This window comes from Cupressus sempervirens, chromosome 6, assembly GCF_028749045.1.
Source record: "Cupressus sempervirens isolate cs-2001-9-10 chromosome 6, ASM2874904v1, whole genome shotgun sequence".
Classification (NCBI taxonomy): Eukaryota; Viridiplantae; Streptophyta; class Pinopsida; order Cupressales; family Cupressaceae; genus Cupressus; species Cupressus sempervirens.
Genome location: NC_143123.1, coordinates 252,738,479 through 252,756,565, shown reverse-complemented (window position 1 = coordinate 252,756,565; position 18,087 = coordinate 252,738,479). Strand labels below are relative to the sequence as shown.

General features: G+C 36.3%; 2 protein-coding genes across 2 annotated transcripts in view; one reads left to right on the top strand and one right to left on the bottom strand.

Annotated features, from left to right (window-relative positions):
• LOC149552199 (V-type proton ATPase subunit d2) overlaps window positions 1–18,087 on the bottom strand; it is a 57,454-nt gene that overhangs the window by 5,376 nt on the left and 33,991 nt on the right. The window lies entirely within an intron of this gene.
• LOC149552201 (uncharacterized) lies at window positions 1,877–17,901 on the top strand. The gene is made up of 4 exons (XM_089789535.1): window positions 1,877–4,133; window positions 4,273–4,651; window positions 7,591–7,988; window positions 17,734–17,901. Exons 1-4 carry the CDS (start codon window positions 3,744–3,746, stop codon window positions 17,899–17,901), a joined length of 1,335 nt encoding a protein of 444 aa, XP_089645661.1. The 5' UTR covers window positions 1,877–3,743.

The window sequence follows — 18,087 nt, the reverse complement described above, 5'->3', positions numbered from 1 at the left end:
ATTGTTCTAACATCGAACCGCCACATCATTAGAACCTTCATAACACTATGTAACGCCTTCGCAACCCTAACCCATGATTTCATGTTAACTCTAGCGATCATACGAAGAGCACTGAATCGCAGCTACGCAGTCTAAACCTCAAGTTAGCCTTAACTCCTTGTGACTACGCAAACAAAAAGTAAACCGCAACGTCGCCCCTTGATCCATTAACCCAGGATTAAACCCTACGAACGAGCGAAAACACAGAAACCCAATTGCAGTTACCTCCATTGTCGCACCTTCACAACCTGAAACATGAAGCCTTTTTCGAAAGAAAGCATCAAATGAAAGAAGTCTTCACTCGATAAAGTCATTTTCCCTTGTGATGATGCGAACAGGAAGTCTAAAATCTTGGGCCCACCCGAACACGAGGCAGCTCGTCACTTCCCTGCTATGGCTAAAGTTCTTGCACCTTCCGAAAGTGCACATACGCCAGCCGTCGATCTAACAAGTTCTAATGATTGTGAGAAGACGGGAGAAATCTAACATAGTTTGCACTCTCCACCAATCAAGCGTCATCATTTGAACTCCCTCTGACACATCCATTTCGTGGCCCACGTGCTAGATCTGGCCCCAAAAGTCCACGAGGCAGCGTGTCATTTCCCCGCAATGGCTAAACATTGTGCACCTCCAAAAAGTGCGCATACGCAAGCCGTTGATCTACTCTAGATCAACGGTCAAGTAAAGTCAACAGTAGATGCCTGTGCCTTTTGCATCCTCACAAACAGTTACTGCATTCAAACATGGAATGTTGCGAAACCGCACTAACCGTGGAGATAGCCGCTTCGCGCTCTCGTGGTTTGTTTGACAGTTAGGCCATAACCCCATGCTACAGAGCGAACAAGGAACGATCGCAAGATCGCAACTTGAACTGCATAAGGATAACAGGGGGGCAAAAAAGGCTAACAGTTACGTAGGGTCACAACCCTACATAAACACATCTCAATGCATATATATATTTATATATATTTTGAAAATATATCAATCACAAGGCATTACATTCTCAGGCATATTCAGATCTACACACACACACACACACACACACATATAATATATATGCTTAGATAAATCAGAACTTACATATTCTAGAAGATCTGAAATCTTCACATAACATTCATTATTTCAATACAAGTCTCCACCAATAAACAATCTTAAAAGTTTACATGGTATCAAAGCCTAGTTGGTAGAAAGACATTCAAATTCAAAATCTTGAAACAAAAGTAAACAATATGTCAAACAATGTGAGTAGAGGACAGATTTGAAAGAGCAGCAAACTTCTCATGGAAAATACCAATTACTACAATTCTTGAAAAATTAGAACTAGAATCTTTCATTGAATCAGATATCTCAATGCCTGAAGATGAGACGGAAAAAGCCACTTGGAAAAGATGAAATAATAAAGCTAGAAAAATCATTATTGATTCAGTAAAAGATCATATCCTCCCATCCATCTCAAATCTAAAGAAAGCATTTGAAGTTTTCAAGAGAATTAAGGATACATTTGAAATCTACAATTCAAGCAGATTGATTACGTTAAAAAATCAATTGATGAATACTAAAATGATTAAAAGAGAATCAACTTCATCCTACTGTGGAAACAAATTCGAGATAAAAAATCATCTATCTTCTATTGGAAGCAGGGTAACGTGACTTGCGGCAAGTCAGCGAGCCGCGCTGACCTTGCTGAGTCACAATGACTCGTGACCCGCGAACATAGAGTCACAAGGAGCGACTCACGTGACCCGGCCCATCTTGACCCGGCCACGACAGGCTCTAAATCCAACTATTAAAATATAAATTTTTAAAAGTTTTTTTAATTTATTTTTTTTTTACATTTCTCACTCATATAACCCTAAAAGGGCTCCCATAACAGTCTATAGTGAAAAGAAGAAAGAGAGAGAGAGGTAGAAGAGAAATAGAATTTTCTTGTTTTGCAACCAGCTGAAAGGAGGAGGAGAAAAGCTTGCATTTGTGACATTGGAGCTTGCATTTAGATCATCAAGGAGTTTATAGGAGCTCTTCTCAACACTTCCCAAAGCATTTGAAAGAGGTAAGACTGGATTGTTTATATTTTGATGATTTTTTTGTCTATGCTTATGGGTTTTTTGCATGAATTTTTTTTGTTTGTTTATGAATTTTTTTATAACTTTAGATCTTCATAAAATGCAATGCTGAAATGATAATATTTGGTCTAAAATGTCTTATTGCAGCAACCTTTACATTTTTCCTTAATTAAGTCATAATGGCTTCCGGAGGTAAAAAAAAACCCAAGCTCTCTAAAGGCAACAAAAAAGATGAGTGTTGGAAGTTCACCATAGAATTTCCGGGTAGAAAGAGAACTCAAACAAAATGCCTATTTTGCAAAACCATTAATAGTGGGGGGATAAATAGATTAAAATACCATATTGCTGGCTTACGTGGTCATGATATTGAGCCTTGTGGCGCTGCAACTGTTGAAGCTCAACGTTTTTGTTATGTAGCCTTGAAAAAATATGGACAAGAAAAAGAATTAAAAAGAAAACAATTAGAAGAGTTAGCTCAAATTGGTTCTAGTTCCCTTCCACGCTCATCTGCAAATGTTTCTGAGTCAGTAGGCTGTGTTGGAGAAGGTTCTTCCCGTCCCCCCTATCGTCCTAGTGCTTCTGTTGCTCGTGCTTCTTCTACATCTATTCCTTGCACTTCTAGTGATGCTACTGTTTCTGCCCCTTCTAGTAGTGCTAGCTTTACCTTTCGTCCTAGAGTCAGAAAATCTAGTAAGTTGGACAACTTTTTTGTATCGCGTACCACTCCTAGTGCACAACCCTCACTTGAGAGCATGGGCTGGAATAGGGAGATACATGAAGCTGGAGTAAGAGCAATTTGCAAGTTTTGGTTTTTCTGCGACATTCCATTTATAGCAGCTATGTACTTCAAGTTTTCAACTTCATTTATATTTGATTGTTTTACGTTTTAAGTTTTAAAATTTATATTCAATTTTATACTTTTAACTTGATGTTGAAAATTTGAAATATGTTAATTAAAATATTTTTATAAATGTAATAGGACTCCTTATTGGCAGGGGATGATTGATGCAGTTTCCATCTGTGGTGCCGAGTTCAAAGCCCCCACTGAAGATGAGTTGAGTGGCCCCCTCTTGCTAAATATGGTTGAGGAGATGAAACTTGAGTTGGAGGACCACAAAAAGATTTGGAGCCAAAAGGGGTGTACCATCATGACAGATGGATGGACAGATAGGAGGTCCAGAACCCTCCTAAATTTTCTTGTTTCTAGCGGAGGTAATTCATCATGCTCTACTTCTTGAAGTCTAAAACTTAATATATACTATTATTGAATAATGAAAATTTCGTTTTATTGAGTATTGATTCTTGAATGATAATTATTTTGTTTAATTTTCACTTTCAGAATCCACCATGTTTTTGAGGTCCATAGATGCTTCCTCATGTGTGAAAAATGCAAAATTCTTATGTGAGACAATTGAGGAGGTCATAAGGGAGGTGGGGGAAGACAATGTTGTCCAAGTGGTGACAGATAATGCAGCTAATTATGTTGCTGCAGGTAAAATTTTAACTTCTAACTTTCTAAGTTCTACTTCTAAAAAATGTGTTTTAGTTTTTCATTAAATTTTGAAAATTAAAAGTTTTTTAATACATCAAAAAATTTCATTGTTTACTAACTAATTTAAAATTGCTGCAGGAAAACTATTGATGGAGAGACACCCTGAAATCTTTTGGACTCCATGTGCGGCCCATTGCATCGACCTCATGTTAGAGGATATTGGCAAGCTTGTATGGGTGAAATCATGTGTTACCAAGGCCAAAAATCTTTGTAAGTTCATCTATAATCATGCCTTGGTCCTTAGCACTATGAGGAAATACACGAAGGGAAAGGAGTTGGCTCATCCTGGTATCACAAGATTTGCCTCTAACTTTATCACACTAAAATCCTTGCTGAGTTCAAGGTTAGAGTTGAGGTGCATGTTTGTTGGTCCAGAATGGAGTTCCTCCTCCTTTGCCAACAACCCTGCAGGGATAGATGCAACAAAATGCATTTATGATGATGATGATTTTTGGGAGCCATGTTCGAAGATTGTGGAGGTAATTTTAAATTTTAAAAGCTTAAGTCTTAAAATTTTATAAATTAATGTCTCATACATATTTTTGTTTTATTTTCATTGTTCAACTTTGCAAAGTTTCATCATTCACTAAATTGTTTTTTTGTTTAATTGTTTTGTAGATCACCGAGCCCCTTGTAGCCCTCCTACGAGTTGCTAATGGCGAGAAGCCCTCTATGGGCTACATTTATGAGGGCATGGATAGGGTCAAAGAGACTATTAAGGCCAAATATGTAGGAGTTGAGAAAAACTATGGCCCTAAATGGGACATAATTGATAGGAGATGGCAAAATCAACTTCATAAGCCCATCCACGCAGCAGCCTATTACCTCAATCCGGCATACAATTTCTGTGATGATTTCAAGACAGATGAGGAGGTTCTTAGTGGCCTATACACAGTGATATCGAAGATGTCCCCTAATCCCACAGATATATTGCTTGAGATGGATGCCTATAATAATGCATCAGGGCCTATTTTTTCAAGTCAAATTTGCAAAGAAGGTCGTACAAAATTGCAGCCAGATAAAAATTGCAGCTTAAGCCTTATACAATCTAGTTTCTAAATTTCTAGCTTTAAACTTAAAGTTCAAATTTTGAAATAAGACTAATACTTTTTTGTTTTCCTTTTTTCAAAATTCAGATAGATGGTGGCAAATGTTTGGGCCTTCAACCAAAAACCTTCAGCAAATCGCCATCCGCATTTTGAGCCAGCCAAGTAGCGCTTCTGATGTGAACGCAACTGGAGCATGTCCGAGCACATCCACTCAAAGAGGCGTAACAGGTTGTCTGTGCAGAAAATGAATAGTCTAGTCTTTGTGCACCACAACCTGCACATTAGGATCAGGGAGATTTTGGATGGTGACACCTCTCTGATTACTCTAGAGGAGGTTGATCCAGAGTCTGATTGGATCACTGAGGCTACTAATCCTGTCTTTGATGATGAGGACCTACAGTGGGTTGACCAGGCAGATAGAGAGGGCCAGGCTGAGGCTGTGGCTATGGCAGTGGAGGACCAGAGAGCTCCAGTTGTTCCTAGTGGCACCTCACAGACATTGGCAGAGCCAGAGGCAAAGAGTACAGTTGATCCTAGAGGCACCTCACAAGCTAGTGAGACATCCAGGACCTACCTTAGACGCCTTACTAAGAGGCATTTTATAGATTATACTGAGCCTAAAGTTGAGTCTAAGGTTGGGGATGAGGATGATGATGACGATGACGATGATGATGAGGATGAACCTGAGGATGAGGATGATGATGAGGACTCCGACTAGGAGCCATAGTTGTAGACTTATAGTCTTGTTTTAACTTTTTGTTTAACAGTTTAACTTAATATATGATCAGCATTTGGAACATTTGAATTTGATGATGACTATTGAATCTTGATGTGTTGGATTTCATAATGCATAAATGATAATACATATACATTTTGATGGTTTGCATGGATTTATCTTAGTTTGACTTTAATTACTAGTAATATAGTATTTACTTTTAGCAATTTACCTTTGTAAGTTTGTAGTATTGTACTTATGATCGATGTTTGACTTTTAAGTTTTAAGTTTTAACTTTAAGTATGTGCATTATGATCAAATTATCTTCTATTTAATGATGTTATTGTGTCTTTATGCTTTATTGAATAATGCGTGCATGGAATGTTCTTTAAATCCTAAAAAATCTCAAAATTTTGAGATCTTTTCACTTTGCCGACTCACCGCCGAGCTGGGTCACGAGTCAGAGCGGAGTCACGAGTCAAGTTACCCTTGCCAAGTTCGAGCAAAGTTCGAGTCTCGTTACACTGATTGGAAGCAAAGCAGAAGACCAAGAACTATCTATAATAGCACTAAGAGGATTACCCATGTCTTAGGAGGCATTCATCCAAGTTGTCAACAGACCTTCAATACTAGCCTTTGATCAACCAAAAAATGAGTGGAAATCAGAAGAATCAAGACTAATCTCTAGAACGATTATATCAAATCAAGAGGGAGAAAATCAAGCTCTCTTCTCAGTCTCTAACAACAAAGGAAAAAAGAGGAAATTCAAAGGAAAGAAATATGACAAAAGGAAAGAGAATAATAATAACTACAAAAGAAATGACTTCTCCAAAGTTAAGTGTTATCAATGTGAGAAACTTGGACATACCTTCAAAAATTGTCCAAAAAGGGAAAAATCTTAGCTTCTTTAGCCGAAACAAAGAAGGATGAAAATCTATTATTCTACTCTACCTTATCAAGTGAAAATGAAATCCAACAAAAATGTGTGGATAATACATAGTGGTGCTTCTCAACATATAACAGGATTCAAAGATAAATTTGAAACATTTGGAAATTATCTTACTGAAGGAGTCACCATTGGAAACAACTCAACCTATCCAATTAAAGGAATTGGGACTTGTTCTATACAACTAAGGACTGGCGTCACACTAAAATTGAAAGATGTTCTCTTTGTACCAGGCATAAAAAAAATCTAGTTTTGATTTTTGGATTAGCTGATGAAGGGTTTCAAGTTACTTTCAACAAGGACAGTTTTGTACTAGCCTAAAAACTTTAATCTAAAAAATGCAATCACCATAGGGACTAGAGATGGAACCCTATATAAACTATGCAACATTCAAAAGCAAGCTCTCAACCACGAAGTAACAAATTCTAATGAAGTATGGCATAGAAGGCTCGAACATATTGGATTTAGTTCACTTCCAAATGTAGAGAAAATCACCACCGGAACACCAAGCCTAAGTTCAAAACATATAGGCATCTATAAAGGATGTGCTCTAGGAAAGAACATTAAAAGACCTTTTCCTCCTAGTGAACACAAATCTAAATCAGTTCTGGAATTAGTTCACTCTGACTTATGTAGACCTATGCCATCACTTTCTCTAGAAGGTTACTCTTACTAAATAATATTCATTGATGATTTCTCTAGGAAAACTTGGATCTAATTTTTAAAAGTCAAATAATCAAATGAGGTTCTATCAAATTTTAGAGAATTCAAAGAGATTGTGGAAAACCAAACTTCAAAAAGAATTAAAACCCTAAGATCAGACAATGGGGGAGAATATACTTCTGAAAATTTCAGAGTTTTTTGCACATCTATTGGGATTAAGAGAGAGCATGTAGTACCTTATACTCCTCAACAGAATGGGGTAGCAAAAAAGAAAAATAGAACCACCGTTGAAGCAGCAAAAGTCATGCTTCATGATCAAAACCTACACTTCTCTTTTTGCGCAGAGGCTACCAATACTGTTGTATATATTCAAAACAGGTGCCCACACTCAATACTAGAAAACATAACACCTAAAGAAGTTTTTACAAGAACTAAGCCTGACTTAAGTCATCATAGAATTTTTGATTGCCATGTTTCTATTCACATACCTAAAGAAAAAAGAACCAAGTTAGAACCATCTGGGAAGAAAGGGATATTTGTTGGATACAGTGAAAACTCTAAAGGGTATAGAGTCTATGTACCTGAACAAAGATTAGTTGAAGTAAGCAAAGATGTCATATTTGAAGAACACATTGCTTTTAAAATATCTACAAGTACAGAAGATGAGCCCATCAAAAACTTAGATGAAAATCTACAAACTGAAATTCAAATGGAGAACATATTAGAAGAAAATGAATTATTACCAGATATAGAGAATGGAGACATCACTAGCATCAAGGAAAAGCCATTATGGGCGAGGAAAATGATTGAAGAAAATAATGTTGAGCCAGATGAAATTTCCAAGAAAAGCAAGAAAACCAAAAACAAATCTTATTACACTGCTTTAGTAACTAAGCTTACTAAATCTGAACCGTCAATTGTTGAGGAAGCCCTAACTTCTCAAGCTTGGAATGATGCTATGGTTGAGGAATATCAATCCATATTACAAAATGATGTTTGGGATATTGTACCTAGACCTAAAGACAAATCAATTGTTTCATCAAAATGGTTATACAAAATCAAATATGCTTCTGACGATAGTATTGAAAAGCATAAAGCAAGGTTTGTTTCTCGAGGGTTCTCTCAAAAGGCAAGTATTGATTATGAGGAAACTTTTGCTCCAGTTGTTCGCTACATTTCCATGAGAACAATTATTACAATTGCAACATTGAGCTCGAAGATAGATCAAATGGATGCCAAGACCGCATTCCTAAATGGTGTCATAAATGATGAAGTACATATTGAACAACCTAAAGGTTTTGCTATAAAAGATAAGGATAAATATGTATGTAAACTCAAGAAAACTCTCTATGGCCTCAAACAAGAACCTCGAGCTTGGTATGAAAGAACAGATAGCTACCTCACCAAACTAGGATACTCAAAGAATGAAGATGATCCAAACATATACTTCAAAATTTCTAATGATGACATGTTAATACTTGTTTTATATGTTGATGATCTATTGATAATAGATAATGATCACTTGATTGAAAGATGCAAACAAGATCTCATAGCGGAATTTGAAATGAAGGATTTAGGCCTACTACACTATTTCTTGAGCCTAGAAGTCTGTCAAAAGAAAGATCATATTTTTCTCAATCAAGGGAAGTACACTCAGGACATCTTGAATAGATTTGGAATGATGGACAGCAAACCTCTAACAACTCCGATGGAAACAAATCTACACAAACTAAAAGAAGTCGTGAATTCAAAATTTATTGATCCCACTCTTTACAGACAGATCATTGGATCTCTTATGTATCTTGTAAATACTAGGCCTGATATATGCTATGCCACAAATGTTTTAAGTCATTTTATGTGTGAACCAAAAAGGATTCACTTGATGGCTGTCAAACATATCTTGAGATTCTATGTGGTACCATTGGTCTTGGTTTGAAGTACAAAAATGTAGAGATCAAACTTGAAGGATATACTGATTCTGATTGGGCTGGTTGTTCTATAAACCGCAAAAGTACTACAGGGTGTTGCTTCAGTCTTGGATCAGCAATGATATCCTGATTCAATAGAAAACAACCTACAGTCGTCTTGAGTTCCACCAAAGCTGAGTACATGGCAGCCTCCATGGGAGCACACGAAATAGTATGGTTGAGAAAGCTATTATTTGGACTCTTTGGAAAACAACTAAGTCCTACATTAATTCATTGTGATAACCAAAGCTGGATCAAACTTTCTGCAAATCCTGTTTTCCACAATCAATCAAAGCACATCGAGACTCCCTATCATTACATAAGAGACATGGTTGACAGAAATGTTATCAAACTAATTTATATCAGCACAAATGAGCAAAATGCTAACATTTTCACCAAGCCTCTTGCAAAGTTGAAAATAGTGTACTTCAGAGGTAAACTTGGTATGACAAATTTATAAATGCAATTGTAAATTATTATATTCATCAATAAAATTAGATGTTTGCAAACTTGTGTTATGAAAGTTGACGACCTTTCTTATGCTTAAGATCACTATTGTAAGGTGACAACCTTATTTATAGTTGATCTATCTTCTAACAGCAAAAGTGTTGAAATATGCGTTATCATTGTTCTTCAGGCCGGATTTTGCAGACACTGTAGTTTTGATTAAACCATTTTAAAGGTGGTACATAACCTTGTATTATATTTTTCAATTTTCCTCATTGCTAAAGAGGGAGTGTTAAGAAGATTAGCTTCAAGGAAATTGAAGCAAAATTATGTATATATATTCTTATATATATCTGATGATAAATCAGTATATTAATCTGATTATACATACATACATACATACATATATATATGTACAGATTTATTTATATTAATTCCTTATGCTCTTATACTCAATCTTATATATATATATCCTTTTAAATACCGATCAGAGCTGTTTATAAAGTGCCGATCAAGTTGTTTATACATGCGATCATATTCCTTGTATTATGTACACCGATCATGTTTCATATACCATATTAACAGAACTCTTATAAGTGAAACGGTGCATTATCGGGTGTAAGACTTGATAAAGTCTAAAGCAACTGTTATGAAGCGTTAGACATCCGATCAATATTTTAAAGGATATTAATTTATATTGTTTGTGAAAATATATCAATCACAAGGCATTACATTCTCAGGCATATTCAGATCTGCACACACACACACACATATATATACACATGCTTAAATAAATCAGAACTTACATATTCAAGAAGATCTAAAAACTCCATAAGATTCATTATTTCAATACAAGTCTCCACTAATAAACAATCTTATAAGTTTACAACATGATGATCTCAGGAATCAAACAAACTTGATAGAAATATCAGATTCTGGATGTTTCCTCTTTGTGGCTTAGAATTGTAGATAAAAATCAGAGATTACTAGTGCACATTTGAGCTCGCTATTCAGTTAAGAGGGTTCCAGAAGTAGGTTTTGCATTTTGTTTTGTCCAAATTCAGGGAAGATCTAGAACATGGTTACAATTATGGAGCATTTTAGGTGAAAATAGACCTTTCCATCACATCCCCAATATTCCTGAAATCAATTATCAATTCGTCAAAATTTGAGAGTTCTTCAACCAAAGCCCTCCAAAAAAATTGCTCCACCCCTCAGATCATCCATACAACAAACATATGGTCGCATTAATGGCATTGACATGCACATGTCACTGCACTGATATGACCAGAAAAACATTTCTAATTTTTAAATTCAATTTTTTTCTACAATAAATCATCAAGAAGAAAATTGCAAAATGTTTGCAACTCCTTGTGTTGGTATGTCACCTGCAGTTTGTACATTTGGGTACTGACAAGACTGGAGCACAACTATGTTGCGAAGTGTCAGTCAATTTTTGTTGACCAAGCTGCCCTTTTAAAATTTGGACAACTGTCAACGAATAAACAAGAATATTTTGTGCAGAAAATTCCATCATCATTAAACAAAGAATCTCCAACAAATATTCCGTTGTATAGTATACACTGGCAACCACATAAAGCTCCTATAAACTTTTGAGGCCTCTCTCCGTTTCAGTTTTCATTTTGACAGGCAAACCGTGAAAGCTCTCGGGCTCCAAACCTCCAACTTGCAAGTGTTCTGTTTTAATTTGGCATAGAATTTTATACTCTTCGTAATGGTGTCATCAGTTTTTTATTTTGGTGCCTGGTTTTTTCATCAATTACAAATTCTTAGAGGTTTTAATTCGCCATTCTCATTTTGAGAACTTCCAGGGCTTTGTTCTTCCTCCTGGGATAATAGTTTTGGGTGCCAGTTTTTTTAATGCACAATTTATCCTGTACTTCATAGCAGTGTGATCAGATTGGTCTCATTCTGTGTAAAAACTATGCTTTGAACTTGTGACCAAATTTCCAATTTGTGTGTACCACACTCATGTCCAGCTTCTTGTTTTTGGCATTGAGCACCTATAATCACACTAAGCAAAAAGTATCAAATCATACTTTGTTGGGGGGTTCTACGATTATAATTTGGGGTGGTAAACTTGTGCTTCTGTTGGATTGAATCTTTTGATTGGTCTATTGAATGCCTAAAATTGAGAAGTTAATCATGGGTATCAAAAGACATCATGTTTTAATCAGGTTGGCTAGATGAAACTACAAGTATTGGTGAGATGGAATCCTAACACATTGTAGGTGGCTTAATCTCTTACCCTATCATGGACAACTTCCTAAACCATCGTCATATTGGAAAGGAGTTGTATTGGACATAAAGATTGAACATATCCTCGAAGTAATTGGTTGTAGTTGTGATTTTGAGACACAAATGGCCACTGATGGCATTGAGTCCCCCCGTGAACTTATAACCATGTATAGAGACTCAAATGAACCTTCATTCCCTAATGATCATTTGTGGAATGTCTTGTTCCACTAGATGAGTTTTGTCCAATTGATGATAAAATAGCTGTAGCCTGTAGTAGTTGTTGAATGAAAACATTTTTGTTATCTTGATGCTGGAGAGACTCCTCCAATATAACCTTCCATAAAGACTCAAGTTCCTATGGCTCCTAATCCAAATTACAAGGTTCATCTTCTTCATCTGTGAGTCAACGATTGAAGGCTGAGAACTTGAGTAATCCAGCATAAACAAAATCACTTGATGGACACATTATGGCATCTCTTCTGGACAACTTTGGGGATGATAAGTGTAGTCAAACAGCAAGAACTAAGATCTCATCTCCTTCGTCTTCTATTGCATTTGATGATGTATTGCCACACTTTTGGCTACTTGTGATTCAGTGCGGTCGGACATATACATCGTCTTCCATAGATGGTTACTTGGGATGATTACTTGACAGATGTTGCAGGTTTCTTAACAGAGTCCCACATTTCAGGCCTGGCAGATGCCATTGTACACCATTGATTACACTAATCTTTCTTTGATGGTGGTGATTCTTCTCTACATGATCATTCTTCATATAGTTTGACATGAGTAGATATATTTGAGCAGCATTTGGACGAGGTTTTTTTATCTTCAGAGGAGGCATCCTTATCTTTAAATTGGATTCTACAATAGTTTTACTAGATTTTGGAATTTCATCTTCATTAGTGTTGCCAAGAACACCTGATTTGGTGGATTAAGCTTTCAGCATCAACACGAAGACACTTCAGAAGAGTTCAACAATATCATACTTAATCTTTCTTCCCTCATCTTCATTTCAGCAATGGGAAGATATCCTTCAAACCATCTTTTGGCGATTCAAATGTCTTCAAAAATCATTGTCAACAATCTACCACCATTGCAAGAGACTCTACAGTGAGGTGGGGTTGCATGGTCACTCTTCTTCTCTCTTATGGGAGGACTTTTTCCTTGCATAGGGTTTTGTCCATGTTCTTTATTAAAGAGCATTTTTGTTTCCATCTTTTTTGGAAGGGAATTTTACCCTACTAGGTTTTACAATTTCCTCCATTTATGAGAGAGATTGCATTGCATTTGTACATTGGAACCTAACATGGCCTAATGGCCGAGACCCATCTTTGCATTAAGTAATAGATGCATTTGTGTGCATTCTCCCTAAGTTGCACTCAAGGCGAGGTGTTGGTGTGAAATAGGTGTTTTACCTAGCTAGTTCATCACCTAGGTCCTGTTCACACTTGTTACTTCAGTTTACTTAGGGTACATAGAGGTAGTTATCATTTCACCTTTCATGTCATAAGACTAAGACACAGCCTTATGCAATCCTGTGTACAACTTGACCTATATAGCATCTCTAACAAACACAAAAGAACAGAAAACCTTTAGATCTATTCAGACTAATTAATCTATTCAATAATCAATTTCAGCATAAAGCACATACATCCATGCATTTGCAAAAATAGTTAGCAAGGTCTTAATAAAACTATGTTTGCCAATTTGAGGATGACATGGACTTGCAAATAATTTCTAAAGTTAATATCAAATATCCTCAATCTCTAAATAAATTAACAATGTAACATGTATGTTCCATCGATTAGTAATGAAGACAGCAATTATGAATCCTAGGACATCATCAAACCTCCCCAATTAACAGTTCTCTGGCCTCATTCGTTGGTGCTTCACCAATTCTAAAGTTAATATCAAATATCCTCAATCTCTAAATAAATTAACAATGTAACATGTATGTTCCATCGATTAGTAATGAAGACAGCAATTATGAATCCTAGGACATCATCAAACCTCCCCAATTAACAGTTCTCTGGCCTCATTCGTTGGTGCTTCACCAATTCACTATGCAGCTTGAAATCTGAGACCCTTTTCTCTAAACTTCTCTTCACATTCATAAAATTTAAAATGCACAAAAAAATTCCTTTATGTTTTCTCTCCAAGGCTCTTTTATTATTATGGTAAAATAATGAATGTGTTATTAAACAAATATCATAAATGATATATCTGTACAAGTATACACAAGAATATTTCTATAACGAACAAAAAGAGAAATAGAAACATTCTGAAGAGAGAAAGAGAAAGTTTCCAAAACAAACACAAGGAGTTTATAGAAACATTACAAAAAGAGTAACCATTAGAAAATGACGGAAGAGAGAATAAATAGAAACTATCTAATATCATAATACCCTCCCTTAATGGTCAATCTATCTTCCAAAAACAGAAATTTGCATGTCCTCAAAAAGCGTAAAAGGCAGCCTCGAGTTGATCAGAGAGGTCTACATGTTCTGGAATGTTGGCATGTGGCTGAGACCCTCCCTGCTTCCGCTGGTTAGAAGTAATACGAGTTCTACATTCTTGAAGCACATTACCAAATTTGTGGCAATAGTTGCACCAATAGTTGCACCGGATTTGCTTCTTCTTGGAGCTATTTTGAGATTGAGCAGAGGACTGAGATGGGCCTTTATCCTTGTTAAAGGATTGGGCTGAAAAAGCTTGTTCAAAGGGAGATGAAGGAGCACTACTACCAAGCTATTGTTTCCAACAAACCTGCTGCAGAAGTTTCATGCACAAATCTAGAAATTCAAGGTCAACATTAGTTACAATAATGTTGAGCGTCTCAATAAAGTGCTCATAGGATGATGGTAGACTTATCAAAGTAATGACCACCATATCCTCTTCCTCCATCGTACAGCCAACAGCCTCAAGCTGATCTCTGATGTCCATAATCTTTAGAAGATGTTCTTGTAAGGACGTGCTCATCCATAATAATATAGAATAGTTGATTCTTCAAAAAGAAGGCTTTGCTTTTATATGATGTCTTGTGGAGATCCTTCAATGTTGTCCAGATCTATGCAGTTGTCTTGCCAGACAACACTTGAGGCAGTTGATCGTCAGTAACTAAAAGCTGAATAAGCATAACAACTTCACAATTACCCTCATCAAACTTCTCTTAAGTAGCATTGACTGTGGTAGGACAAGTCTCAGTACCTAGAACAAGCATCTCAAGGCGACGATACTCGAAGATTGTTAGCATTCTCTACTTCCAGGTGTTGTAGCTCTTTCCATTAAATCATTGATTGCCTTCCAAGAGAAGATTGGTGAGAAATGCCATGCCACATTTTTTGACACAAAAAGCATAAATATGAGAAATGGCATGAAATCAAGGCAAATTGATGGAAGACCCAAAAATTTGAAGAGACAATCGGATAAGAGCTCAAAAAACCCAAATAGAATCTACTATCAATTTTTTTTCTATTGGCTCAAAAATCGAGGCACAAAAAATGATGCACCCAAAAAAAAGCGAGACTAACCCAGTTGAGATCTACAAAACCCCACTAGACATATGCAAAAATACTGTTAATCCGACACAAGAATCGAGGGTTTTCAAAAAAACCTTAGTCGGATTTAAAAACTTGAAAAATTTTGCATAGTTCTTAAACAAAGGGCGGATTTGAAAAAAGGTAGATCTTAATCTATGCAGGGGGTCATGTTAGCAAAAGAATGCAGAAGATGGAGGTAGAAATCGCAAGAAATGTCAAAGAAGTGTCTCATATGAGCAAAAATGTAGCAGAAAAACACTAAAAAAATGGCGACAAAACTCACACGTTTTACAAAAAAAGAGACCGTCGGTGAATAAAAAAAAGTTGTAGAAGACCAAAAAACACCTATCAAAACAAGAAAAACATGACCAAAGTTAGAGACGCATCTGCAACATGAGGAAGATGCCCACATTCTTGAGGAAAAAATGGGATTTTAATGACCTACAATTTCTCACAAAGAAAATTGCAACAACAAAAAAATTGGACATCGAATTCCTAGTCAAGTTTGGGGGAAATACAAGGATGCAAATTTTGAACACACTCAGCAAATATTTCAAAATTTTGAACTAATAATTTCAACATAGAAATTAAAAAATTTCGAAAGGCTAGGAATTTACTCTGATTATTATGGTAAAATAATAAATGTATTATTATTCAAAGATAATAAATGATCTATATACACAAGAATGTTTCTATAACGAACAAAGAGAGAGAAATCGAAACATTTTGAGGAGGGAGGGAAAGTTCCCATAATGAACTGAAGGAATTTATGGAAGCAATACAAAAAGAGTGACCATTACAAAAAGACAGAAGAGAGTAAATAGAAACTATCTAATATCATAATATTTATAGTAATTTTCTATGAACCTTCATTAGCAAGGCTCTTTAATTATTTTGGTATCTTTTATAATAATGAGCTGATTTTAATATATCATTCATAAAGCACACTTTATCAATGAGTATTACTTAGTCATTATCCTCAACATGGCCCCCAATTTTATTATAAAGTTAATTTATAACTTTATAATATAACTCAAATAATTAAATATCAATAAAGGTCATGAAAATATTAATATTTCATTTAACTTGACAAACCATCTGAACCAAGGAGTCAACCATTGCATCCTCTATCCATATCAATGCCTTACTAGAAAAGAAAGGCCCATTCTTGATTAACCTTAAACTTACTAGCATTAGTAAGTATAGCAAAACAGAGCCCAAACAAAGGCCAAGCTGGAAAATATTGTATTCTGGAAAAGGCCTCCATTAACCAAGCCTCTTCCTCAAAGACATCCAAAGCAATTAGCCTAAGAGGGTCGCAACAATAGACCCCTCAAACTTTGATGGTGATGAAAATGGGGGCATTACAGTCACTCCCTAAGCTTGCTTGTCCTTGAGCAATCACAATTGCAAAGAAACTCCATTGCATGACAAGTCCAAAGGAAGACTATGAAACATCCCACATAACAATAGCATTGTTGAAGCATCAACATAACACATTTGCATTGAAATGAACAAATCAACTATCCCATCCCTGCACCATGGACTTGTGCATCTAAAACCAATAATGTACATGAAAATCATAAATGAAACGGGGACTAATCCACACCATGTACACATTGCAATACTCCCCAATGAACCCTAACTGGAATCCTAATGCACGCGAAGGACCCTATAGCACACTGAAGAGTGTCCAACCAAATATGCATGGATCCCAAATCCTAAAGCAAAGGCAACTAAAAAGAACAAACCTCATTTTTGGCCTCACTAATCTAATCCCAATGCCACCATGTTGCAAATGGTGTAGCAACTCGATGAGACCCATCTTATCTATAGCGCTAACCTCGTGACCTCCAAGGTCCCAAAGTAAAAATAACTCAGGGTATATGGACACATCGGGTAGATCAAATCTCCATTTACATTCTAGCAATCCCCCATGGGTGTGGGACCCAATTGTACTATGGAGAAAACTCCAAAGGGTGTCTGTATCACAACCATAATCTCCATTTTCCGCTAAACTACCATGGATGCACTAAATCTACAAGTAGTCTACCACTAAATTCCACTCACCAACCCTATCAATTGAACATGGCATATAACCACCCCATAAAGAATGGTATGATCTTGGAACCCACATAGATGCATAACCAAGTCCTCTACTTGTGAATCAGAAGAGAAATGATGTGCGCCCCTTACTGTGTAGCTACAGTAAAAGGCTTTGATCTCTGTCAGTAGCTCATCAATGACAACTCAAGAATCAAAATACGGCTCCAATCAGCTAACTGGGTAGATGCCCTGTCAAACATCTCTGCATACCCAATCACATACTCTACCATGAAGCAAGTGGAGATATTATGATTGTTAGCATGAATGCTGATGGTATTACTTAGGGGGAGCATCCTAAGCATTGGAAAGATTGTTAGAATGATTGACATGTTGCATTCATGACTGTGTTTGTCATTGATGTCAACATAGCATTGTTTCTCTGAAGACTGGCAAAGTAGCAGACAGAGAACAAGGTCGTACGGACTATGTATTGATAATCAAGTCAATCGTAGTTGAGGATGTATTCTACACTGTGTCCTGGTTCTATGGACAAGAGCACGTACAGAGAATCGAAGACATGCAGAAGTTAATCTTGAATTACAGAAGACAGTAAGTAGATAGAGTACCTGATAAGTGGTTTCTAATGTTTGGACTATATCTCTTAACAGGGAAAGAATCATGATGAGCAAAGTTAGACAATGATAGAAGACAGCCTAATGATAACATCAGCGAGTGCGCAAGGTCAAAGATCGCACGTGTGAGAAGTTGTGAAGACTGTGAGATGACAGTGTCGTGTAAT

Excerpts from the sequence above, each read along its gene's own strand:
- LOC149552201 (XM_089789535.1), top strand. The coding sequence starts at position 3,744 with ATGGAGAGACACCCTGAAATCTTTTGGACTCCATGTGCGGCCCATTGC. Across the intron at positions 4,134-4,272 it reads CATGTTCGAAGATTGTGGAG|ATCACCGAGCCCCTTGTAGC; the intron begins GTAATTTTAAAT and ends ATTGTTTTGTAG. Across the intron at positions 4,652-7,590 it reads AAGTCAAATTTGCAAAGAAG|GGTATAGAGTCTATGTACCT; the intron begins GTCGTACAAAAT and ends AAAACTCTAAAG.